Source organism: Taurulus bubalis (genome assembly GCF_910589615.1).
Source record: "Taurulus bubalis genome assembly, chromosome: 17".
NCBI classification, from domain to species: Eukaryota; Metazoa; Chordata; class Actinopteri; order Perciformes; family Cottidae; genus Taurulus; species Taurulus bubalis.
The window spans coordinates 15,604,453-15,626,054 of record NC_136605.1 but is presented as its reverse complement, the minus strand read 5'-3'; the positions used below and the strand labels follow the sequence as shown (position 1 = coordinate 15,626,054).

General features: G+C 41.1%; 1 protein-coding gene across 1 annotated transcript; it reads right to left on the bottom strand.

The window, feature by feature from the left end:
• Positions 1–6,590: 6,590 nt before the first annotated feature.
• LOC306749875 (transportin-2-like) lies at positions 6,591–20,951 on the bottom strand. Its single transcript, XM_079233219.1, has 25 exons — positions 20,938–20,951; positions 19,268–19,367; positions 18,376–18,451; positions 17,663–17,812; positions 17,349–17,455; positions 16,420–16,553; positions 16,025–16,106; positions 15,747–15,869; positions 15,381–15,499; positions 14,824–14,884; positions 13,616–13,787; positions 13,207–13,359; positions 12,288–12,513; positions 12,028–12,199; positions 11,136–11,222; positions 10,284–10,391; positions 10,034–10,192; positions 9,473–9,560; positions 9,175–9,273; positions 8,790–8,885; positions 8,610–8,685; positions 7,571–7,670; positions 7,311–7,385; positions 6,823–6,968; positions 6,591–6,729 (listed from the first exon to the last, which is right to left on the bottom strand). Exons 2-24 carry the CDS (start codon positions 19,364–19,366, stop codon positions 6,861–6,863), a joined length of 2,670 nt encoding a protein of 889 aa, XP_079089345.1. The 5' UTR covers position 19,367; positions 20,938–20,951; the 3' UTR covers positions 6,591–6,729; positions 6,823–6,860.
• Positions 20,952–21,602: the final 651 nt, after the last annotated feature.

The following is a 21,602-nucleotide window of genomic DNA, read 5'->3' as shown; positions in this document are numbered from 1 at the left end:
AATCCGAAGTGAGATCACAGAAAATAAGTGGCCTCACAGCCCAATATGACCAGTCAATCAGGATCCTGAGCCAACCAGTTTCTAAGAACTGACCCTTCCACTTTCTGGCTCCAAACGGTCCCTGAGACAGCTTTTCCAGGTCTGAGGAAAGTTGCCATATACATCTTGACCATGTCTCCACCTACAACTGCGAGGCAGCTTTCTCCACGATGAATATCATCAAAAATAAATATCGTTCGAGGCTCACCAATGAGCACCTCCACATGTGCATGAGAATGGCCCTGACTCCATTCAAGCCCAGGTTTAAAGTCCTGGCAGGACAAGCTAGAGCTCAATTCTCCCACTGAACAACAAAGTGGGGGAGTGGGATGCAAGAGTGATGCTCTAAAACTGTTAAATTGTTAAGATGTGTTGAGATTTATTATCTGTAAAATTGTTTGAGACTGAAACAGAAACGCGGACATTTAAGCTTTTCCTCCCTTTATTTAATTGTTCTGAAGTTAAGCACTTTATTTGATTATTATTATTTAGTATTACATGCACCATTTTCATTTTGTATTTATTTTTAAAATGCAGCCCTACTTTTATTTAGTTCATGAGAGAACATTATACATATCTGCAGTCACACATAAGTCCAGTTCTATGTTACGTGATAATAAATATTGTTTAAAAGTGGTTTAATCGTTCTGAATTCATTTGATTTGAAAGGTATTGATTACATGCAGATGTTGATACAACTACCAGGCTACTTAAATATATATCACACTAAATAGTTAGACATTATGATCTTCTGGACCTTTGCTTCAAGAAAATTTCTCTAACTGGACCTCTTAACATTTTAGTTGAATACCCCTGATTTAGAATGATAGTTGCAGGCACTTCAAGGGAAACGACCAAAACTGTTCTGACATTAACAGACAATGAGTAATACACATTTTTTTAGGCTGTTTTTGAGATTCTCGATAACAGTAACTATCAAAGGCTGAAAAAGCAACAAATACAGGATCTTATTTATCTGAAGTTGAGGAGACTAAAACTCTCACCTAATCTTAATCTGAACTGTGTGAGAGTTTAAAAACACTTTATTTTTATAAATGCAAACACACAATTGTATTTCTAACCGGTTTGTATTCCATCTTATTCTTGTATTACAGTATTGTAATTGTCCGATTTAATTTAGCTCACTGCAGTCCTGAAATGCATTAATCATGGTTCAACCACATAATGCACTTTGTGTTTTGTGTTGCATAAATAAAGTATATTATAATGAATAAAAAGATTAAATGGCATTTGGAAATACACTTACACAGCATAGTCAGGTCTCTTGATAAAGTAGATGATAACATTACCTGTGTGTCTGCTGACGGGATGTTTTGTAGGTCCGTCTTGGAGCGTTACTCTACACACCTCTGACTCAACAGGAAAGACCTGCCTTACCCTTTCCCTTGTCAGCAATGGAAGGCGGCATGTACAGTGCACCTGGAAAGTATTCACAGCGCTTCACTTTTTCCACATTTTGTTATGTTACAGCCTTATTCCAAAATGGATTAAATTCATTTTTTTTCTCAACACTCTACACACAACACCCCATAATGAAAAAGTGAATTTTGTGAAAGAGTTTGTGAAAGAGTTTTTTTTTTTTTTGATAATCTATTAAAAATAAAGAACGGAAATATAACATGTACATACGTATTCACAGCCTTTGCCATGACACTCAAAATTGAGCTCAGGCCACTGTTCATCCTTGAGACGTTTCTACAACTTGATTGGAGTCCACTTGTGCCAAATTCAGTTGATTGGACATGATTTAGAAAGGCACACACCGGTCTATATCAGGTCCCGCAGTTTACAGTGCATGTCAGAGCGCAAACCAAGCCAAGAAGTCCAAGGAATCGTCTGTAGAACTCCGAGACAGAATTGAATCGAGGCACAGATCTGGCGACGGGTACAGAAAGGTTTCTGCAGCATTGTAGGTGCCAATGAGCACAGTGGCCTCCATCATCCGGAAATGGAAGAAGTTTGGAACCACCAGGACTCTTCGTAGAGTTTGCCACCCAGCCAAACTGAGCGATAGGGGGAGAAGGGCCTTAGTCAGGAAGTTGACCTAGAGCCCGATGGTCCCTCTGACAGAGCTCCAGCATTGCTCTATGACGAGAGGATAACCTATTGAATATTTCTGGAGAGATCTGAAAATGACTCTGCACCGACGCTCCCCATCCAACCTGATGGAATTTGAGAGGTTCTGCAAAGAAGAATGGGAGAAACTGCCCAGAAATAGGTTTGCCAAGCCTGTAGCATCAAACTCAAGACGTGATGCTGTAATTGCTGCCAAAGGTGCTTCAACAAAGTATTGAGCAAAGGCTGTGAATACTTACATGTTATATTTTCGTTCTTTATTTTTAATAGATTTGCAAAAATGTCCCCAAAACTTTTTTCACTTCGTCATTAAGGGGTGTTGTGTGTAGAATGTTTAGGGGAAATTAATTTAATCCATTTTGGAATAAGGCCGTAACATAACAAAATGTGTAAAAAGTGAAGCGCTGTGAAAACTTTCCGGATGCACTTTATGAGCCTGTCAAAATTCATTTAGAAACATATGCAAGGACATTATCATTTAAACTGTTAGGTGTATAGAGTGCTTAAAGAAGCTTTACAAATAGAATACACAAAGGTCTCTAATTTAGGATGGATCTTTAATGGAGTTTGTCTCTCACTGACAGCACATTGCACCATGACTGTGGTGGCTGCAGCTTCACAAAAAGGATTTACGTTCATTCAGACCGTCAGCAAACTGGAGGAGATATGACCGTCTTTTCCAGCACTTATCACACTTTAAAAGTTTTGTTTTCTTCTCGGTTAAATTGCATTGTTCTTTTCATTTGATCCAAGACACCGTTGTTCAAATCTAAAGACTAATCATCATATATTAGGATTTTGTGTCAAGTACTTTTACATTTAATTACAAATTAAATGTGCTTCCAAATAAAATCCTTACATCAAGGAACATGTTATAAAACCGAATGCAATTTAAAAAAAAGTATATATAGTGTAAATATGTGCTGCGCCAATGCAACCGAACCAGATGTTTTTCTTCATGGGCGACGGTAGCTCAGTGGTGAGAAAGGTTGTCGGTTCAACCCGCCAAAGACACTGATTGTGCACTTTTACGCAGACATCTTTGAGTCCATCCCCTGCTCCTCCATCACCGTCTGTCACGCTGCATCATTCGCTCTGCTGAGATTGGCTGCAATCCGCCGTCCCTCCAGGACTTGTTCGCGTCCAGGACTTAAGCGAGCAAGAAAGATTGTCGCCGACCCTTCTCAACCTGGACACAAACTGTTGGAGTCCTTCCCTCTGGCAGGAGGCTGCGGTGCATCAGGACCAAGACCTCGAGCCACACTAACTGTTTTTTTTTCCCGTCGGCAGTCGGGAAAAATCAGCAGAGCCCGTCACTCCCCTGCACATCCTTTCATACCTCATTTAAATACACAGGTCACTTTAAAATACACCTACAGTACTCGTTTACAGTACCATTATCAGTGTGTCTGTGCACTTTATTTTATATTCCATTGTAAATTTAATGGTTCTATTGCACCGTGTTGATTGTCGTTTGTCTAATGTATGCGCCTCCCACCAAGACAAATTAGTCGTATGTGTAACATACCTGGCAAATAAATGGTTCCGATAGCTTGCAACTAACGCTTTTGCAGTTAAATATCAGTGTAAAACAGTATTTGATTACCATTGCAATATATTTGAACTCGTGGCGACAACTAGGTTAAGCAAGGTGTTCCAGTCTCGGCCAAGCGTATTATTCAAATGTCACTAATTAGTGACATTTAGTTAATTTAGCAAAACAATAAACATGCCTTTTGGCTCACAAGTATCGTCTGCACATTTAAGCTGTTTCCAGTCTGACAAACGTTCAGTTGATCACACAAAAACAATGTTCAGACAACTCAAAGGCTAATAGAAAAAAAGTTTATTTCCCCTATTCACAAAAAAAATTAAATTAAAAAAAGGGATACATCAGATAACATCCAACCTGCACCACAGTTGCGCAAAAAAAAAAAAAGTACTACATCAAATTCAATTGCCAGCCTTGATATCAGATTGAAACAAAGTTATTAATTAGTTTTCCACATTCTTCCCTCAGGTATATGCAACAAGCACTTTCCTTCAGTCCAACCAATTTTGACATAATCAAATCGTCCGCTATAAAACAACGAAAACAAAATTGTTCTTTAAACAAAAAGAATAAAAAGGAAAAAAAACTTTTAAAGTCCAAAAGAATTTGTGCACTGGAGCACAAAAAATTAAAACAAAAAGAAATAAATTAAAACAAAAACAGTCATATGAGCATTAAATAAAATTAAAATAAAAAACGGCGGCCAACTTTCATTTAAATTTACTTCTGTCTAGAGCTTAGTGTATCACAACATGGTGGGGCGTAGTGAAGCCTCGACTTATTACCAATTATTTGTGGCACAGGAGCTGCATCCTTCTGAACGATTATGTGACTTAATGCTTCACCAGCTGCTGCTCCGGGAGCCGATCCGTGAGTGGCCGCCTCAAATCTCAACCCCTGCCCGCCAGTTAAACCTGGATAAGATGTCATCAGCATCCGCCCTGTGGGGTGTTGGACACATCTGTCCTCATTTCAATTTTTTTTTTAATACAATTATTGACGCAAGCTGATATTCAGGAGGGATCCGATCGGACGTTTTCCTTCAGCGACGGCCTTTGTTTTCAGGAGATTTGTGAAAAAGGCGATAAAACTTAACGAGCAGGCAAGTGTTGATTCCCAGGCATGACTCAAACTACGCCCCGGACATAACTTTATTGTAGCGCTGGAGCAAAAATACATCTAAGCAGTACTCAAGTACACATCTTTATAGTAAAACAGCAACAGGCAAACAGCCATACACTTTCATTACAAGCGTCCACTATGAACAATTACTAAAAGATAAAGCTGGATAAAGACCACCACTCTCTCACATAAGCTAACCAGTGTCGGGGGAGAACTATTAGGACTCAGTGTATTCCCAGGCAAAATCCTACACAGTATCAACGGGTGAATTTATGGCATTGACAATCACTAGTTTGATCAAAAGCTGGAGAGGTACCTTATTAGCCCAGCAGCGGGTTGCAATGCCATTGACAAAGCTCTTATTAAGTTAGATCCCTCCAAATGACCTGTTATAAAATGAAAAAAAACAACAAAACAATTTGGCGAGAAAGACGGGGACACTCCAACACAGATATGGATTGACTGGTGCTCTAGACAGGGAAATACTGCAATTAAGACGTCTGTCTCCTCTTGAATCCTATTCAATCCATTTTTGGAGGAGCTACATTATAAAACTAACTATGTTAAGAGGCCTCAAGTCTTACCTAGTCATTTTCCTCATTGCTTACCATTATCATTTAGCAAATCATTAACAGTCCTAAAATCACTTATCAAAAAACTATGTCTCAATATCAGTATATTACGGTTTGTCTTACATTTGAAATTCTAAATTTCTTACAAAAGAAAAAGTGCATTTACATCAGTAAGAATCAATTCATTCTTGATGATGTCTTATCGCTCTCATTAAGTCCGTTTCGTAAAGTCTCTTAAAACGAAGCAGCAGCAAAAAGGATTCTCGACTTGCCTACAGTATTTGAACTCTCGTTGCAGAGAGTTAAGCTGATTCCTGTATTAATCTAACTATAGTTGGTCATCACGCACTCTGCCTCCTTTAAACTAAAAGGGACCATTGATCAGACAATATGTACGAATGGGAGGACAAACGAACCAAGCACCTGACCGCTTCAAATTATGGCAGCCTCCCTATACGGACGTCATTAACGCAATAAACAAAGTAAGCAACAAGACAGACATTCACTTAAACATGCGTCACTTAAGAGGTGATCAAATGCCATGCAATAACTCGGTACTGCGGTGGTAAAACCTTAGAGGACTAACCAACTGCATCTTTTTTGTGTGCCTCAAATGAGAGGGGGAAATAAAAGAGACTTATGATTCGAGAGGAATTCAGAAACTGAGGGAAGAGGAAGGAAATTGTTTCAGCTAAATGTACATGTGAAAAGAGAAAAAAGACCCATGTGTCTATGCACACCAAATGGTTTATGCAATTTCACCGTAAAAAGGTGCTAACAATCTGTGCACATTTCCTGCATTGTTACGGAGTAAAAGCATCTCATGTGTTTTTTGTTTAGCCTCTGTCCGTTTAATCATGTCTACATGTGCGAGTCAACGGACTTCGTGCATTGTGGATTTTGGGACTGTGGCACCCTATGCTGGTTCAGATAATTCCTTTTTAATGTACCCATTTGCCACCTCCCCCCACCCACCCACTCCCTCCCAGCCGTCAGCTATCTTAACAGAATAATCAAATGGAGGACGAGGCGGTCAAAGCCAGCCTCTTTTCTGTCCTCACCTACCTAGGATCCCTGCGGTGCGGTTGGCGAAAGTCACTTTAGAGTGTTGGATTTAGTGAGGCGTTGGATTTAGTGATCCGAGAGGTATATGTATATCCCCAGTTTACCCTCCCACACCCACCACCCTCCTCCCACCCTCCCTCAGAGACACACAGGGCGCGGGGGGAACGGAGACCATCCGCTGAGTGAAGGGGTCACAAGGCCAGTCACATCCCTCCAGCTCTGGTTTCTCCCCACAATATGGGCAGTGCAATGAGTTCCCCAGTAACCCTCCCCTACATTAACCTGGGGGAAAGAAACAGAGGGGGAGAGAGAGGAGATTACAACGGTGCAACAGGAGTAAATGTAGAGCTCATGACTGCTTCAGGGGAGACATACCTAACAGGTTGGTGTCCTGTGTGGACATGGAGGTTGGGTTAGACGCCGTAGCAGGCCGACAGGCGCTCCTTTAACAGAGGGGGGAACTGCTCGGAGAACTGCTGCCAGTTCTCTTCTCCAACCTGGTCCTTGAAGCCATGCAAGATCTTGGAGAAGAAAATAGGAAACCATTATGGAGGCTGACTGAGCTCTATGTGAACATTTAACAACAACAAAAAGTGGGTTTAAAGCAATTGACCGAAAAAAAATCCTCTCCACAACGGCAAGCTCTGCACACAATTCTCAGACTTAAAAAATCATCTACACCATGAAATCAGATTTCGAATGTCTGATAAGGGATCATCACAGAGTGTGGCGGCATTGCACATTGTGAAGGAGAATTTTATGAACATTAGTCGTCTGAAATAAGGAAAGAGTCGGACATCAAAACGATGCGTCTGACCGGGTGGAGGTCAGTGACATGGTATTCCTTTTGATGAAGCACTCACCTTATAAAACATGTCCCTCAGGTCCTCCTTGGGGTTGACCCAGGAGGCCACAGCATCACAGAAGAAAATGAAGTCCTGGACAGAGACGGGGACCGGTTACTAGTAAATTCAGAGCTCAGATGAAGTCACCGGGGTGAACGGTGCGACTCCGGATCAGAAGAGTTAGTTTGGGAACTGAATGTATCATTGCTTATCAATGAGCTGGGTGTTTCATCATTTCATGAGGAAAGTCTCAACAGCTGTGAAGTAGATCCTCTCACCTGCACCACTCCTGCAGGGTTGACGCCGATCATCACACAGATTCCTCTGAAGGCCGAGTCCTTCTCCTCGTTATCTCGGATATTCCTCAGTGATGTGCACCTGGGAAGAGGCACGACGGCGAGACAAAAGTGGAGCGTATTAATTAATCAGTCGGTAGCCACGGAGCTTTATGATCGGCTAAAATTAATTCTTTCAACTCACGCCCACTCTTCCCTAAACTGATGAAAGTTTATCAGTGCTAAGTGCAAGAGGCTTTGGAACATCACATTTAAATAAATGAATAGGTCTTCTAAACAGGCCGAGTCGAACCACACCTATGCATATTACACAAATCCTACACAAAGACGTGGCAAATCTGGATCAGAAATAATAGGAACATTAAGTATCATTGTAAATCAATGAGCTGGGTTTTTCATCATGTCCAGATGAGACAGACTTCATGTTGAGGATGTTCTCAGCTTGTAACGAATGTTTTATTTTAACATTTAAAACACCTATTGAGGTTTTTGAATGATGTGGTCACCCTTAATCCATAAACTAAATTATCAATTTGAAAGTGAATTCTTATTTTTTATGAAATAAACTTTCTTTCATGAATATAACTCACTGCAGTAAGAGGCGCTTACTTTTCTGATCAGTGAAAATGTTGCATTAGAAAGACTAAATGCCAACAAATATGGACTGAAGCAGATTATTAACAGTAATCAGAATTCTGCAGCGGCACAAATGAAAATGGGGGGGGGGGGGGGGGGGAACACCAGTTCTGAACTGAATGAATTAGTATGCCAAAAAAATTGTGCCGCATCCAAATATTGGTATAGAATTGTAATGTTATGAACAACAACGTAATGAATGAAGCGTCAACCTATTCAATACAGCCCAACACTTAAATGAACACGATAAAAACAAATTGGCATATTTCTGTATGAAAGATATTGTAAAAGTTTACAAGAACAAAGAACATAAAAATACAAAAATTAAGAATATGTCTTCTAATAAATAAATGTATGTTTTATAATATCAGCATGATAACCTTACCATGGTCTAATGAATTGCTGGAGCTGTGGGGCGACTTCTTGAGGGCAGACGTAACCCAGTCTGCCAATCGTAATGGCTGCACACAGGGAGACGAGGAGAGCAATTCACCGTTACTACTTAGATGGTTTTCTATTTGTTAAAATGTTACAACTTTTACTGCGTATGTACAACTGTGTGTACCTGTGTTTTCCAGCAAGGTCTTGGGTGTGTTGGGTCGATTAATGATCTCTACCAGGTTTGGCAGAACCACGCCCACATACGGCTGCATCTCTGCACCTAGAAAACATCAACAACACAGATCAAATACGCACAATTACTTTATTATTGCTCAGTGGTGTGAGCACAATACGATCCCCGAGATGTAGTTCTCTTTTTTCGATTGAACCTGCCGACTCAAGCTGGCAAACACTCAACTATGCCACAACATGCAGTGTCCCATATCTGGATCAGACAATATAGGAACAAAATGTATCATTTTGAGTCAATGAGCTGGGTTTTTCATCATATCCAGATACTAGGCTCTTGTGCACAATGCAACAGTAAGCGCGACCACCTGCTTTCTCACCCATTTGCATGGCGATCTCTCCAATGGCCCAGGTGGCGTTGTTGCACACAGAGATGAACTCTGGGTTCAGGTTGAGCCCCAGGATAGGCATGAATTCAGCTGTAGGAGGACATGGACACAAAGGTTACAAACAGAACGACATCCGATCACTGACACACATGAAAGTCCTTTATAGCTCCCAGACTCATTTAAGATGTTTATGGCTACAACAGCTATCGCACAGACAGTGCTGGGAGCTCCCTGATAGCCAGAGAGTAGAGGACAGGGGTCAGGAAGTGCTCCGATTACGCACACTCACCAATGCAGGGCTTCACATGGAGGAAGCACGCCTTGGTTAGATCCCCCAGCAGTGCGAAGGAGCTTTGCCTCACCTCAGGCATAGTATCCTGCAACACAAGGCAGACCTGTTAGTGTTGTAAATACTTCTGGGTTCAAAAAGAAACAGCACTGCATACTTTCAGTTCCTAGGTAGGAAACCATCATGGAGGCTGACTGAATATTTAAAAATAGTGGGTTTAAGCAATTCACAATCGCTCAACTTAAATGAGCGATTGTGAATTCACTTGTGCCGTTCTGAAAATGACATTTTTCTGTTCACAAAAAAAAAAAAAAAAGAAGCTCTCCACAACGGCAAGCTCTGCACACACTTCTCAGACTTAAAAAATCATCCACACCATGAAATCAGATTTCGAATGTCTGATAAGTGATCATCACGGAGTGTGGCGAGCAATTATTGCACATCTTGAAGGAGCATTTTATGAACATTAGTCATCTGAAATAAGGTACGGGTCAGATCGATGCATCTGACAGGGTGGCAGTCAGTGACATGGTATTCCTCCATAAAAGAAAAGACTCATACCTGCATGCATTGGAAAAGCAGGGTCATGATGTTCGAGCGGGCCACGAGCTGTTCCACGTGAGACCCCAAACCCTCAGCCAGGCCGCTCAGCAGATCCAAGGCGACGATCATAAAGTCCTTGTCGGGAGCCTCATACTGGTCTGGCTGCTGATTGTACATCTGCACACACGGCAGAGAAGTTCTATCGTCTCTGCGAATAGATGGCTGAAGACGCAGCGCATGCATTTTGTGTGCGTGTTTGCATTCTCACCATGGCCTGAGCAAGGGTCTTCTGGACCAGCGTGACACAGCGCTGGTAGACGGGCTCGCAGTAAGGCAGGAACCCGCTCTGCAGGGCGGTAGCTACCGACGACAGACACTGGAAACAAACAAAGATGATTATAGTAACACGTGCCTGGGGTGTAATGCCCAATAAAAGCCTTTCATCTATGTTTTATGCAGGACTATACAGAATAGTTTAAAGCTGCATCCACAACATTAAAAATTTGAAAAAAAACATCCGAATGCTTTTTTATTTACATGTCTTGTGTTTAAACAGTATTTCTGCACAGTGGCAGATAAAGATAAGGCTACACTAATATTTGTATAACACTATTTATAGATTAGATTCCAGTGGTGGATGCATCGGATTGTTTACGACTCGTATGAGCATTGTTGCCAAAAGTACATTTTACTGAAAAATCACAGATTTAACCATTTTCAAAAGTCAGAGCTAGTTTTGATTAAACAAATATTCTGCTTTAATCTGTTTCTCGATTTCTGCACACAAACTACGGCACATGTATTTACGTGGAGGTCAAGCAGCAATCCAGAAATCCTACGTAACTATGATAAAAGTGTGAGCTGCTAATTTAAAAAGAGCTAAATAAACCACTATTGAGCAACAGCCTAGCACAGTCTTGACAAATCTGGATCAGAAAATATAGGAACATTAGGTATCATTGTGAATCAATGAGCTGGGTTTTTCATCACGTCCAGATGCAAGACGGACTTAAAAGTCCAAAGTTAAAGATCGACCCGAATGATGTTTGATAAATAATGTAGAAACTTCACTTAAAATGTTTAAGTGACTACATTAAATCAGTTAAAAACGTTGTCTCACCTCTAGTAGCGGGAAGAGATCCTTGTCTTCGTCCTTCAGCTCGTTCCACTTGGCGATGAGGGGGGGCATCAACTTCTCAATGTACTCCTGAGAGTGTAAACAACAAATGTCAAATTCCTTTAAACCTAATCAAGTGCAAAGATCATTATATTATACGGTTGTGCTCAGAGAAACGACAATTAGCGTTACTTTATACTATAGCGTATATTTTGCCACTGGTTTTCACCACTTCCAATCAATTAGAGCAGAATATTTACAGAAAGCGGTTTGCACAGTCAAAAACCTGTTTTCCTCCTTTTTCAACCAGGCCAACCTGTTATTAATGGCATGAACTAAACAGGCCGAGTCCAGCCACACCACCTTAGTGCTTTAAAAGCATATTACACAAATCCTACACAGAGCCGTGGCGAATCTGGATCAGAAAATATAGGAACATTAAGTATCATTGTGAATCAATGAGCTGGGTTTTTCATCACATCCAGATCCGAGAGAGACTCCATGTTGAAGATGTTCTCAGCCTATAACGACTGTCTTATTTTTACATTCAAAACTTCTATTGAGGTTTTTGAATGACCCTTAATCCATACACTAATAAAAAATAAGAATTAACTTTCAAATTGAGAATTTAATTCTCATTTATTAAATAAACTTTCTTTCATGAATATAACTCACTGCAGTAAGAGATGCTTACTTTTCTGATCAGTGAAAATGTTGCATTAGAAAGATTAAATGCCAACAAATGTGGACTGAAGCAGATTATTAGCGGTAATCAGAATTCTGAAGCGGCACAAATTAAAAAAAAGGTAAAAATAAATAAATATCAAACCTATTTATTTTATAAGTGGAATGGACAAAAGCATGATCTTGCATGTGCCATTTCACAGGTACTTACGGGCTGATTGAGGTGGTGGCCCACCGAGTCTGCTAGAGTTCCTATGGCATCGTAGAGAATGAGCAGATTCTTGTGCTGGTACTTCCCAAAGGCAAACACCAGCGTGTCCAGGATGAAGCTCAGGTAGGGCACCAGCTCTGTGCACGCCTCCTCCTCCAGGGTGGCAAACGCACTGAGAGAAATACACGGCGGAGAACAAGTCAATAATCGAGTGGTAAAGTTCTGCCAGCCTAGGAAAGATGCATGAAGGATGTGCTCACCTGCAAGCAGCCTCTTGCACCCTCTTGTTGCCGTCCAGGATGCGTTTTAGAAGCTCCGTCATGAGGGGTTTGAGGAAGGAGTCAGGGGGCTGGGAGACCACCCAGTGTGCATAGCGACTCAGGGTCCAGCAGGCAATGGAGCGCACAAGGGCCTTTTTGTCACATAGACTCTGGATGAGGTGGGGGATCAGCTCTGGCAGGTAGGGTACCATGCCCTGCATGCAGCCTGAGGCATGGAGAGAGGAGAGAAAGGACAAGTTATAAAAAACGACAATAATCAGACTCTCACTAAAGAGACTTCTGCATTTAGTGATTTAGGACAAAACACTCTTGAAGCAACTTAAATGATGACCACACATGCATGTTTCCATGATCATGTGTGGACAGGCTTTACATTAAGCAACATTTTATCAGTAGATTCTAACTGGGTCAGTGGAATATGTAGCCTCACTCATTATGGCCTCTCACCACAGTCCAGCTACAACATCCATACCAACCGTCAACATTCCCTGTTTTTCCTAAAGTAGAAACACTTGTTCCGGTGAAGGTTCGCTAAGATTATGCAAATCTGGATCAGAAAATATAGGAACAAAATGTATCATTGTGAATCAATGAGCTGGGTTTTTCATCATTTCCAGAAGCAAGACGGATTTAAAAGTCCAACTCTATATTGAAGATGCACATCCCGGCAATACGACTGACATTTGTCCAAATTATGTTTGAAAAATAATGACTCGGTTTCATTTAAAATTTCACTTCAATGTTTAACATTGAACACAAATAATGATCCAGAAACAAAAAGACATGCATGTCATTCAGCTTCTACGAGTCGTCAAGACATTTACAACGAGGACTAAACTCCGCTAACGTGTGGAATCTCAGAGAAAGCAGTAGTGTCTGAGGGACATGTCAGTCTTACCCTCCGCTATGGCTCCCAGGACCAGGATGCCAGACTCCTTGATGACCCAGTCGGGGTGGAAAAGCAGGCCTTTCAGGAGCGGCAGGAGGTGGGGCAACAGATCGTCGCGGAACACGTTGGCCAGCACGTCCAGGGCGGCAGCGGAACACTTTCCTGCATCATAAAGAAAAAAAATTCAGTCATTCTTCGTCCTCAACCTGCTGGTCTGTTTGTTTCACAGGAGACTTGACAGCAGAAGAGGTTTTACTTTTCTAAAGTGTTTTTGTAGAGTTATGGATGGAACAAAAAGGCAAATCTGTTATGAATTACCAACACCTCTACTTTTATCAACATGAACGCACAACCTAGAGAAAGAACGATTCTACATTTGGTCAGGGTTTGGGTCCGAATCCATCTGTGTCTCACTTACGCAGGTTCCAGTCCGACAGCGTGTCGTCATCGTCGTCGTCGTCATCATCGTCGTTGTCCTCTCCCTCATCCTCCGCTCCCTCGTGCTGCAGTGTGACGGTGCGCGACTTGTGGAAACGGGGCTTGATGTCCTGATCGCTGTCGGGTACGGCCTCGTCCTCCTCGACGTCTCCCTGGACAAACGCACAACTTTTACTTCAGACGCATCACCACAAATACTTCGAGTCAGACTTTCAAAAACAGCCCTCGGACCCGTTTTAAAATCATCTTCCTGTTGCATTATCAGCTTTCAGCTGCACCGCTGAACGCACATTTCTGTAGTCTTTGTTTTGGATTTTGAGCCAGACTTTAGTAATTTATTTATTTTAGTCACAAATGCAAAAACCTTTAAGGTCAATGGGAAAAATGTTTAGACATGTGCTCAGAGAAACTAGACAAAGTTACCATTATTTTATGACGTTTACACAAAGCTGTCCGAACAGTCAAAAACCTGTTTGCCTCTTTCTCCAACCAGGCCAACCGGTTATTACTGGCATGAACTAAACAGGCCAGGCCAAGTCCAGCCTCGGCCTGGAGCCAAAACACCTTAGTGCTTTAAAAGCATATTACACAAATGCTGCACACAGCCGTCGCACATCTGGATCAGAAATAATAGGAACATTAAGTATCATTGTGAATCAATGAGCTGGGTTTTTCATCATGTCCAGATGAGACGTACTCCATGTTGAAGATGTTCTCAGCTTGTAACGAATGTCTTATTTTAACATTCAAAACTTCTATTGAGGTTTTTAAATGACGTCTTCACCCTTAATCCATAAACTAAATTATCAATTTGAAAGTGAATTCTTATTTTTTTAATAAATAAACTTTCATGAATATAACTCACTGTAGTAGGAGGCGCTTACTTTTCTGATCAGTGAAAATGTTGCATTAGAAAGACTAAATGCCAACAAATGTGGATTGAAGCAGATTATTAGCGGTGATCAGAATTCTGAAGCGGCACAAATTAAAATAGGGGAAAATCACCCGTTTTGAACTGAATGAATTGGTATGCCAAAAAAAAAAAGTGTGCCGCATCGAAATATTGGTATAGAATTTTAATGTTATGAATAACTACGTTATGAATGAAGCTTCAACCTAGTCGATACAGCCCGACACTTAAATGAACACGATATATGAAAGATATTGTAAAATATTACAAGAACTCACCTTTAATAGTATGATGTCTATTTCTGAATACTTCATCCCATTTACCAAGATAGGCGTTAGTCTATATGAAGAGAGAAGGAGGAGACTTGCTTGGTTAAAAACAGACACATTAAGCAGATTTGAAGAAGTTCATTCTGTATCATTTTTTGTAGACAACCACATCTTCCTAAGTATAAAAACAGACGGGGATATAATATGTTGATGGATGTTCATGTCATTAAAAACTTTTCCGGCAACAGATCTTTCTTCTATGAGAAATGCATGCGTTTAGACTCGGAAGTGTGAGCTGACAATTAAAAATAAAGAGCTAAATAAACCACTATTGAGCAACAGCCTAGCACAGAGTCGTGACAAATCTGGATCAGAAATAATAGGAACATTAAGTATCATTGTGAATCAATGAGCTGGGTTTTTCATCATGTCCAGATGAGAGACGGACTTGAAAGTCCAACTCCACATTAAAGATATACCCGAGTGACGTTTGAGAAATAGATTCCTAATGATTTGCGTCAGTTAAAATGTTAAAAAAAAAAAAAAAAAAAAAAAATGCTACTCACTGCACCAGATGTCCAGACAGCATCTCCTTACAGACGGGTTGCTCTGCTAAAGTCAGCCAAAACTCGCAGGCCTCCAGGGCCACGTTCTCATCAGGGTCCTGGGTTCTCTGCAGCATGTACTGCAGGAGATGAGCAAAGTATGCGTTTGAGATTGGCAACATCACCAAAAAACTGAATAGAGTTTAAGCACAGCCTGGCACAGAGCCGTGACAAATCTGGATCAGAGAATATAGGAACATTAAGTATCATTGTGAATCAATGAGCTGGGTTTTTCATCATGTCCAGATGAGACGGATTTAAAAGTCCACTTCAGTGTGCGTGAAATAAGTACGCGGCCCACAGGTGACTGAGATGTCCAACGCTTACCTGGATGATGCTGTGCATGTGTGGGATGAGGCGGTCTATGCGGACCTCCAGCAACATGACCAGGGCTCGACACACGTTCTTTCGAACTTCAGAGTCCTCATCTGCTGCCAGCGCAAACAAGCTCTAGATGCAGAGAGGAGAACAATTATTTTTAACAGGTTTAAAAAAAAAAAAAAAAAAATACAATTTGGATGAACACAAAATGAACAATTTTTATTAAATGCGAGTGAAAACTTTCTCAGGTCTGCCATTGAAACAATAATTACAGTCCAGCTCACCTCTATGAAGGTGTCAATGTGGTCCATTAGGGCCTGGGCTCTGCCAATGATGAACTGGTTCACACAGGCGATAGCATGGGACCTGCAGCAGATACATGTTGAAAGTGGAGTCAGACGGATGGATTAGTGTGCCACAATGCATAATGTCTAATTATACCAAGAGCAATATCTGGCATTACCACACCTTGTTTCGTTGAAACATTATATTTGGCACCAAAAACTAATATTTACAATTTAATCCTATTAGCTAACAATGTAACCCTTCAGTCAAGTGGCAGAATATCTGGATCAGACAGTATGAATAGAAACACCTTCATGGTCAGTCAGATGTTGTTATGCATCACGCCCAGATGATAATGACAAACAATCACAAGGAGTCTCTTCCTCTCCTATACCTAATCTTGGGGCTGCAGTGCTTGAAGAACTGGAGGAATTTTGGTATCATAATGTTGAGGGGTCTGTTCAGAGCGTCGCTGTCCAGCAGCTCCGACGAATCCTCACAGATCTTCTGCAGTGCTCCAAATGAGCCCTGAGACACGGACATACACAGAGAGGCTGTCAAATCAAACGCAAACATACAAGAACACAGAGGAGAGAGTGAGACTGCATCAGAAAATATAACTGAAGCAAAAAGGTACTGAATGCATTAAACAGACTTTGCTTTTTCATTTCCACAAATTAAAAACTTTAACGGCAATAGATCTTTCTCCTATGAGAAAAGTATGCGTTTAGACTGAAGTGTGAGCTGACTATTTAAAAAGAGCTAAACAAACCAGTATTGAGCAACAGCCTACAAAGTCGTGGCCAATCTGGATCAGAAAATATAGGAACATTAGGTATCATTGTAAATCAATGAGCTGGGTTTTTCATCATCTCCAGATGAGATGGACTTAAGAGTCCAACTCCACGTTAAAGATATACTCCCAAGTGATGTTTGAGAAATAATTAGAGTCCTAATGTTTCGAGTGTCACTTAAAATGTTTAAAAACTAACAAGAATTATGCAAAAAAATATGCAAAAGTCACACTAAGCCCTGCCATTACATATACATATTTTAATGAATACATAGAAATTATTTGGACGTCTGACGTTTCTTTAAGGATGCATGTACAAGCTACGCTAGATTAACATCTCCCTCCCGTTAGCTTTGTTGCATTGGCTGGGGCACATCTTGTTATGATGTATGGTGGCTTCACGTATTTATATATAGATATAAATACATATACAATGAGCAAAGGTTTTTAATTAAAATAAAACGCGGCGAAAGAAAAAGTCCCTTTTTAATAGAAAAAGAAAACTAGGGCAGAGCAGGGTAAGAGCAAACCTCGCAGATGTTGTAGTCCTCAGAGTTGAGCAAGTTGCAGAGCTGGGGCAGCAGCTCAGGCCATGTTTGGAGCTCTCCCTTGGAGGAAATGGTAGTGATCAGGATGCCTAGAGGAGCAGGAGAGAAAACAAACGTCAGAGAGCGATTTGGTGCTCACGGGCCAACAAGAGGTTGCCTTTGCAGCAGCTCTGGATCAGACAGTATGAATACAAAAACCTTCACGGAAACTCGGGTGATTTTATGTTTTATGCATCATCTCCAGAGGCGCGACAGAAGGAAAGCAGGAAAGGACCATGTGCGCCCACAAAACTCACCGATGGTGGCACGAATGAGCGGCGAGGGGTCCCCGATGTTGCCGAGACATTCCTGCTTGATGAACTCGGCAACAGTCGGGGGGAAGTTCTGGTAGTGGGCCTTAACATTGTTCTTCAGTATCAGACCGCTCAGAGAGCGTGTCGGCTCGTCTGAGGACAGAAGAACGATACGACTAAGTTAAGAGAGAAACAGAGTCCACAAATAATGTCTGTATTTGGAACACGGACGGTAGGATGGATATATATATATAATTTTATTTATTTATTTTTTTTTACAGGTTTTTAGTTTCTATCCTGATTACCAGCATAGCTGCAACAGTCCAACCTGTCCAGGTACCAGTTCTACCGTAAGTATAAACTCATCACTTCATAACTTTAACCAAAGCCAACACTTAATTCCGTGCAATTTATTTTAACTTTATTTTCTGTAGATCCAACAGTAAATATTCAGTACACCCAATTGTAAATACTCATGCTCCCTTTTTATTGCACGCCGTTTTACGTTTATCGTTATGCACCTCCCACCAGGACAAATCCTGTGTATGTGTAAACTTACTTGGCAATAAATGGTTCCGATTCTAACAATGTAAAATTTTCTGGCCTGTGCAATTTTTATTATATTGTTCTTTATGGCTTATAAAATTATAAAGTTAAAGTCTAAAGTACATAATGCGTTTCAGGATGAAAGAGGAAAAACACATCTGGCCACTCACCTTCAGTTTTGAGTCGTGTGAGAACAAAGATGAGATAGTTGTTGAAGTCGGGGAATTGGTTGAGTTGTTCAAGTTTCTAGCATGGGAGTTAAGGTACATTTCTCTTTGAGCTTCCAAATAAAGCAATCAACCTTTGAACCCAGTAGTGAGGTTGATAAATGTATATAAATAATGACAGAACACTACATGGAATCACCAATGTATTAAACATTTCCAAAATTTACGGTGGCTCACCCAAATACAATTTAGAGATTGAAGTCTGCCATAAAAGTGTTACTCGCCGCAATTGTACACTTTGTAACATAAAAAGACTTCCCAGGCTTTGCAGCCGACGCAAGTGTCGGATATCGTGATTGCTACATGAACAACTGCCCACTCCCCCGCACCACCACGCTGGACTACGAGTGTCAAAATCTTCAAAATGGATAGCATTCGAAGTTGATAAAATGGCAATAAATTAGCGGGGTACACTAATCGACGTCTCCCTGGACAAAGCACAACTTTTACTTCAGTCACATCACCACAAATACTTTGAGTCAGACTTTCACAAATAGCCCTGGAACCAGTTTGAAATCCTCTTCACAAACACTACACAGAGCCGTGGCAAATCTGGATCAGAAAATATAGGAACATTAAGTATCATTGTGAGTCAATGAGCTGGGTTTCTCATCATGTCCAGATGCAAGACGGACTCCATGTTGAAGATGTTCTCAGCCTGTAAAGACGACTGGCTGTTCAGTGTCACTTAAATAAGGCTGTAACGATTCTCTTATTTGAACATTCAAAACTTCTATTGAGCACTAGCATTAAAATCATGAATCACATTTTTTTTGTCTGATAATAAATGACCACCGGCTTCACAATGAACGCAGAGTGCACTGTTGTAGGATACTTGTTGGACTGCTCTCTGCGTGACGGTGTTGGGCGACTGCGAGTCTTTGAGCAGTTGGAGGACCTGCTGAAGCCCCTGCTCATCTGGCTGCCACTCCATCCTGATAAAACAAACATACAAAATGTAGTTCACACATTGACATACTTATTCACGTTTTCCAGTGTACTCGCATAATGTACATGATTACTGAGTAGAACTACGGCGAAATGAGTGAGCCAGTGGTTTGAGGATCAGACAGTATGAATAAACATCAGAAGTCAGATATTTGTTATGCATCATCTCCAAAATCCACATGCAGCTATTTTTAGGAACGCAATAGAAAAGGAAACGATGTACAGAGCGTTGTATTAAGATCCTTTCGATGCAGTTATGCTGTTTACGCGGCAACAATTCCTAATTCAAATATACATTTTAAAAACTAAATCTGCAGAACTTCTACCACCAGACTTTATACCTAAATGCATTTAACCTTACCGCGCATTACAGAATGTTACTAATGTAACAGTAACCACTGTGTGTACACAGCATCATTTGATTGTCCCATGTAATGGGACAAAATTACACCGGATTAATGATCTAGAATGTTACGCCTATATAGAGTTACTTTTACTTAATCAACCAAATGGTTGAAGAAGAAAAGGAAATAGCCTACAGGGTGTAAAGACGACGGTGCACATGGTGTTGGCCCAAGGCCGCCAGGGGCCCCCACGAGTTAGGTAACGTTCAGGGGTAATTTGAGAGATAAGATAAAGGCTGCAGTGGTTGGCCTGAGCGCTGGAGTGTCAGCAAGCCAACGCCTAAAAAATATAATTGAAATCGGCTTGTGGAACAAAAAAACAACAACGGGGACATTAGAGAACATGACCCGTTAAAATCTCTGACCCGGTTTAGTCGCTCCACGTTAATCCGACCCCCACTCCACCCGGCCCGCTGCTCAAAGTTCCACAGGCACTTTGTGCCCAAATATTTCCCGTTCAAACTCCAAACACCGCGATGTACTACACGTGGGTAAGAAACTCGATCTAGCCGAAGGGTCAGACGCGCTGCGGTTGGTGAGAGTGAGAAAAGTTGTCACGGATTAAGTTGGCGATGTAACAGGGCCGCCATGTCCGGTTCCTCGCTAACGTGATGCGGCCCGTGTGATTTACATCGACCACATGCGACTAGACGAGTTATTTTACTTAAATTATAACGTCCGTTGTCGATGTACCTCATCGGTTGGTGACTAATCGTTTGAGATTGCCTCCACACAGATTCCTCCCGGAGCTAATAAAGTTGCCCTTCTCGCTCGGGCCTGCTCGACACGGCAACTCCTGGCGGACCACGGCTACAATGTGCCCGGCACGAAAAGAGGCAAATACCGACATCTACCACTAAAACGCAGCCCTGACCCGACGCATCGCTCTGGAATAAGCACACATCTGAATATCAAGTTAATGGATCGCGGTTAACACGTCGTCAACAGTCAGAAACAGGGATCAACTTGGTGAACACGTTTCGCCGCTAAGCCGTTAGTCTGACGCTCCTAGCAAGGCGAAGCTAATGCTATCTAACGGACATTTGCCTGATAGTCGCGTAATCAGAACAACTTTGAGCCGCTGATCGATGTACACTGTGCTTAAGTCGTGTTTTTTTGTCGAAATACCCACGTGTGTAAAAACTATACGTACAATATTGAGTTGAAAGTTGCGTTATAGTGCTGGGCCGCTCTCCACCCGTCGCTTCGCAGCGGTTCCTCTTGTTCAAATGAGCACGCCGATTGAAATTGACCCGTGGTGGCTCCCGTCGAGTACACATTTCGCAAATCACGCGAGATTGGGGAAACCCTGTTGCTTTTTTTTCTTTCTCTTTCTTCGCATTATTCATGGTTAATCATTAAGCACAGAACATAACACACAGAGGTCGACAAAACAACCACATACGACGCATAAGAATGGTACGGATTAAATTATGTTTCAGTACATTTATAAATGTATAATTTGTATCTACAGGATGTGGGTGTGGTTTGTTTTTACCATCAGTTGTAACTCATCAAAACAAATTAATTTGGTTCTTGTCCTCAACTGTTGTCATTTTGTTTTTCAGATCAAATGAAATGTGTACTACATTGTATTAATGCAGCTCCAACATTGTTAATCTTGTAAATAATTAAATATTTGTGTGACATTTCTTTTTACAATCAACACTTGAAAGGCAAATGACAAAGTAGTACAACATATAACTATAACATATAACATTAACTATACAGGCGTTTCATTATTACCTTTTTACATAAGATTTGGTGAAATTATTCCTTTCTTTTTACAAAATAAACCAAAACACTGTCAATGTGGAA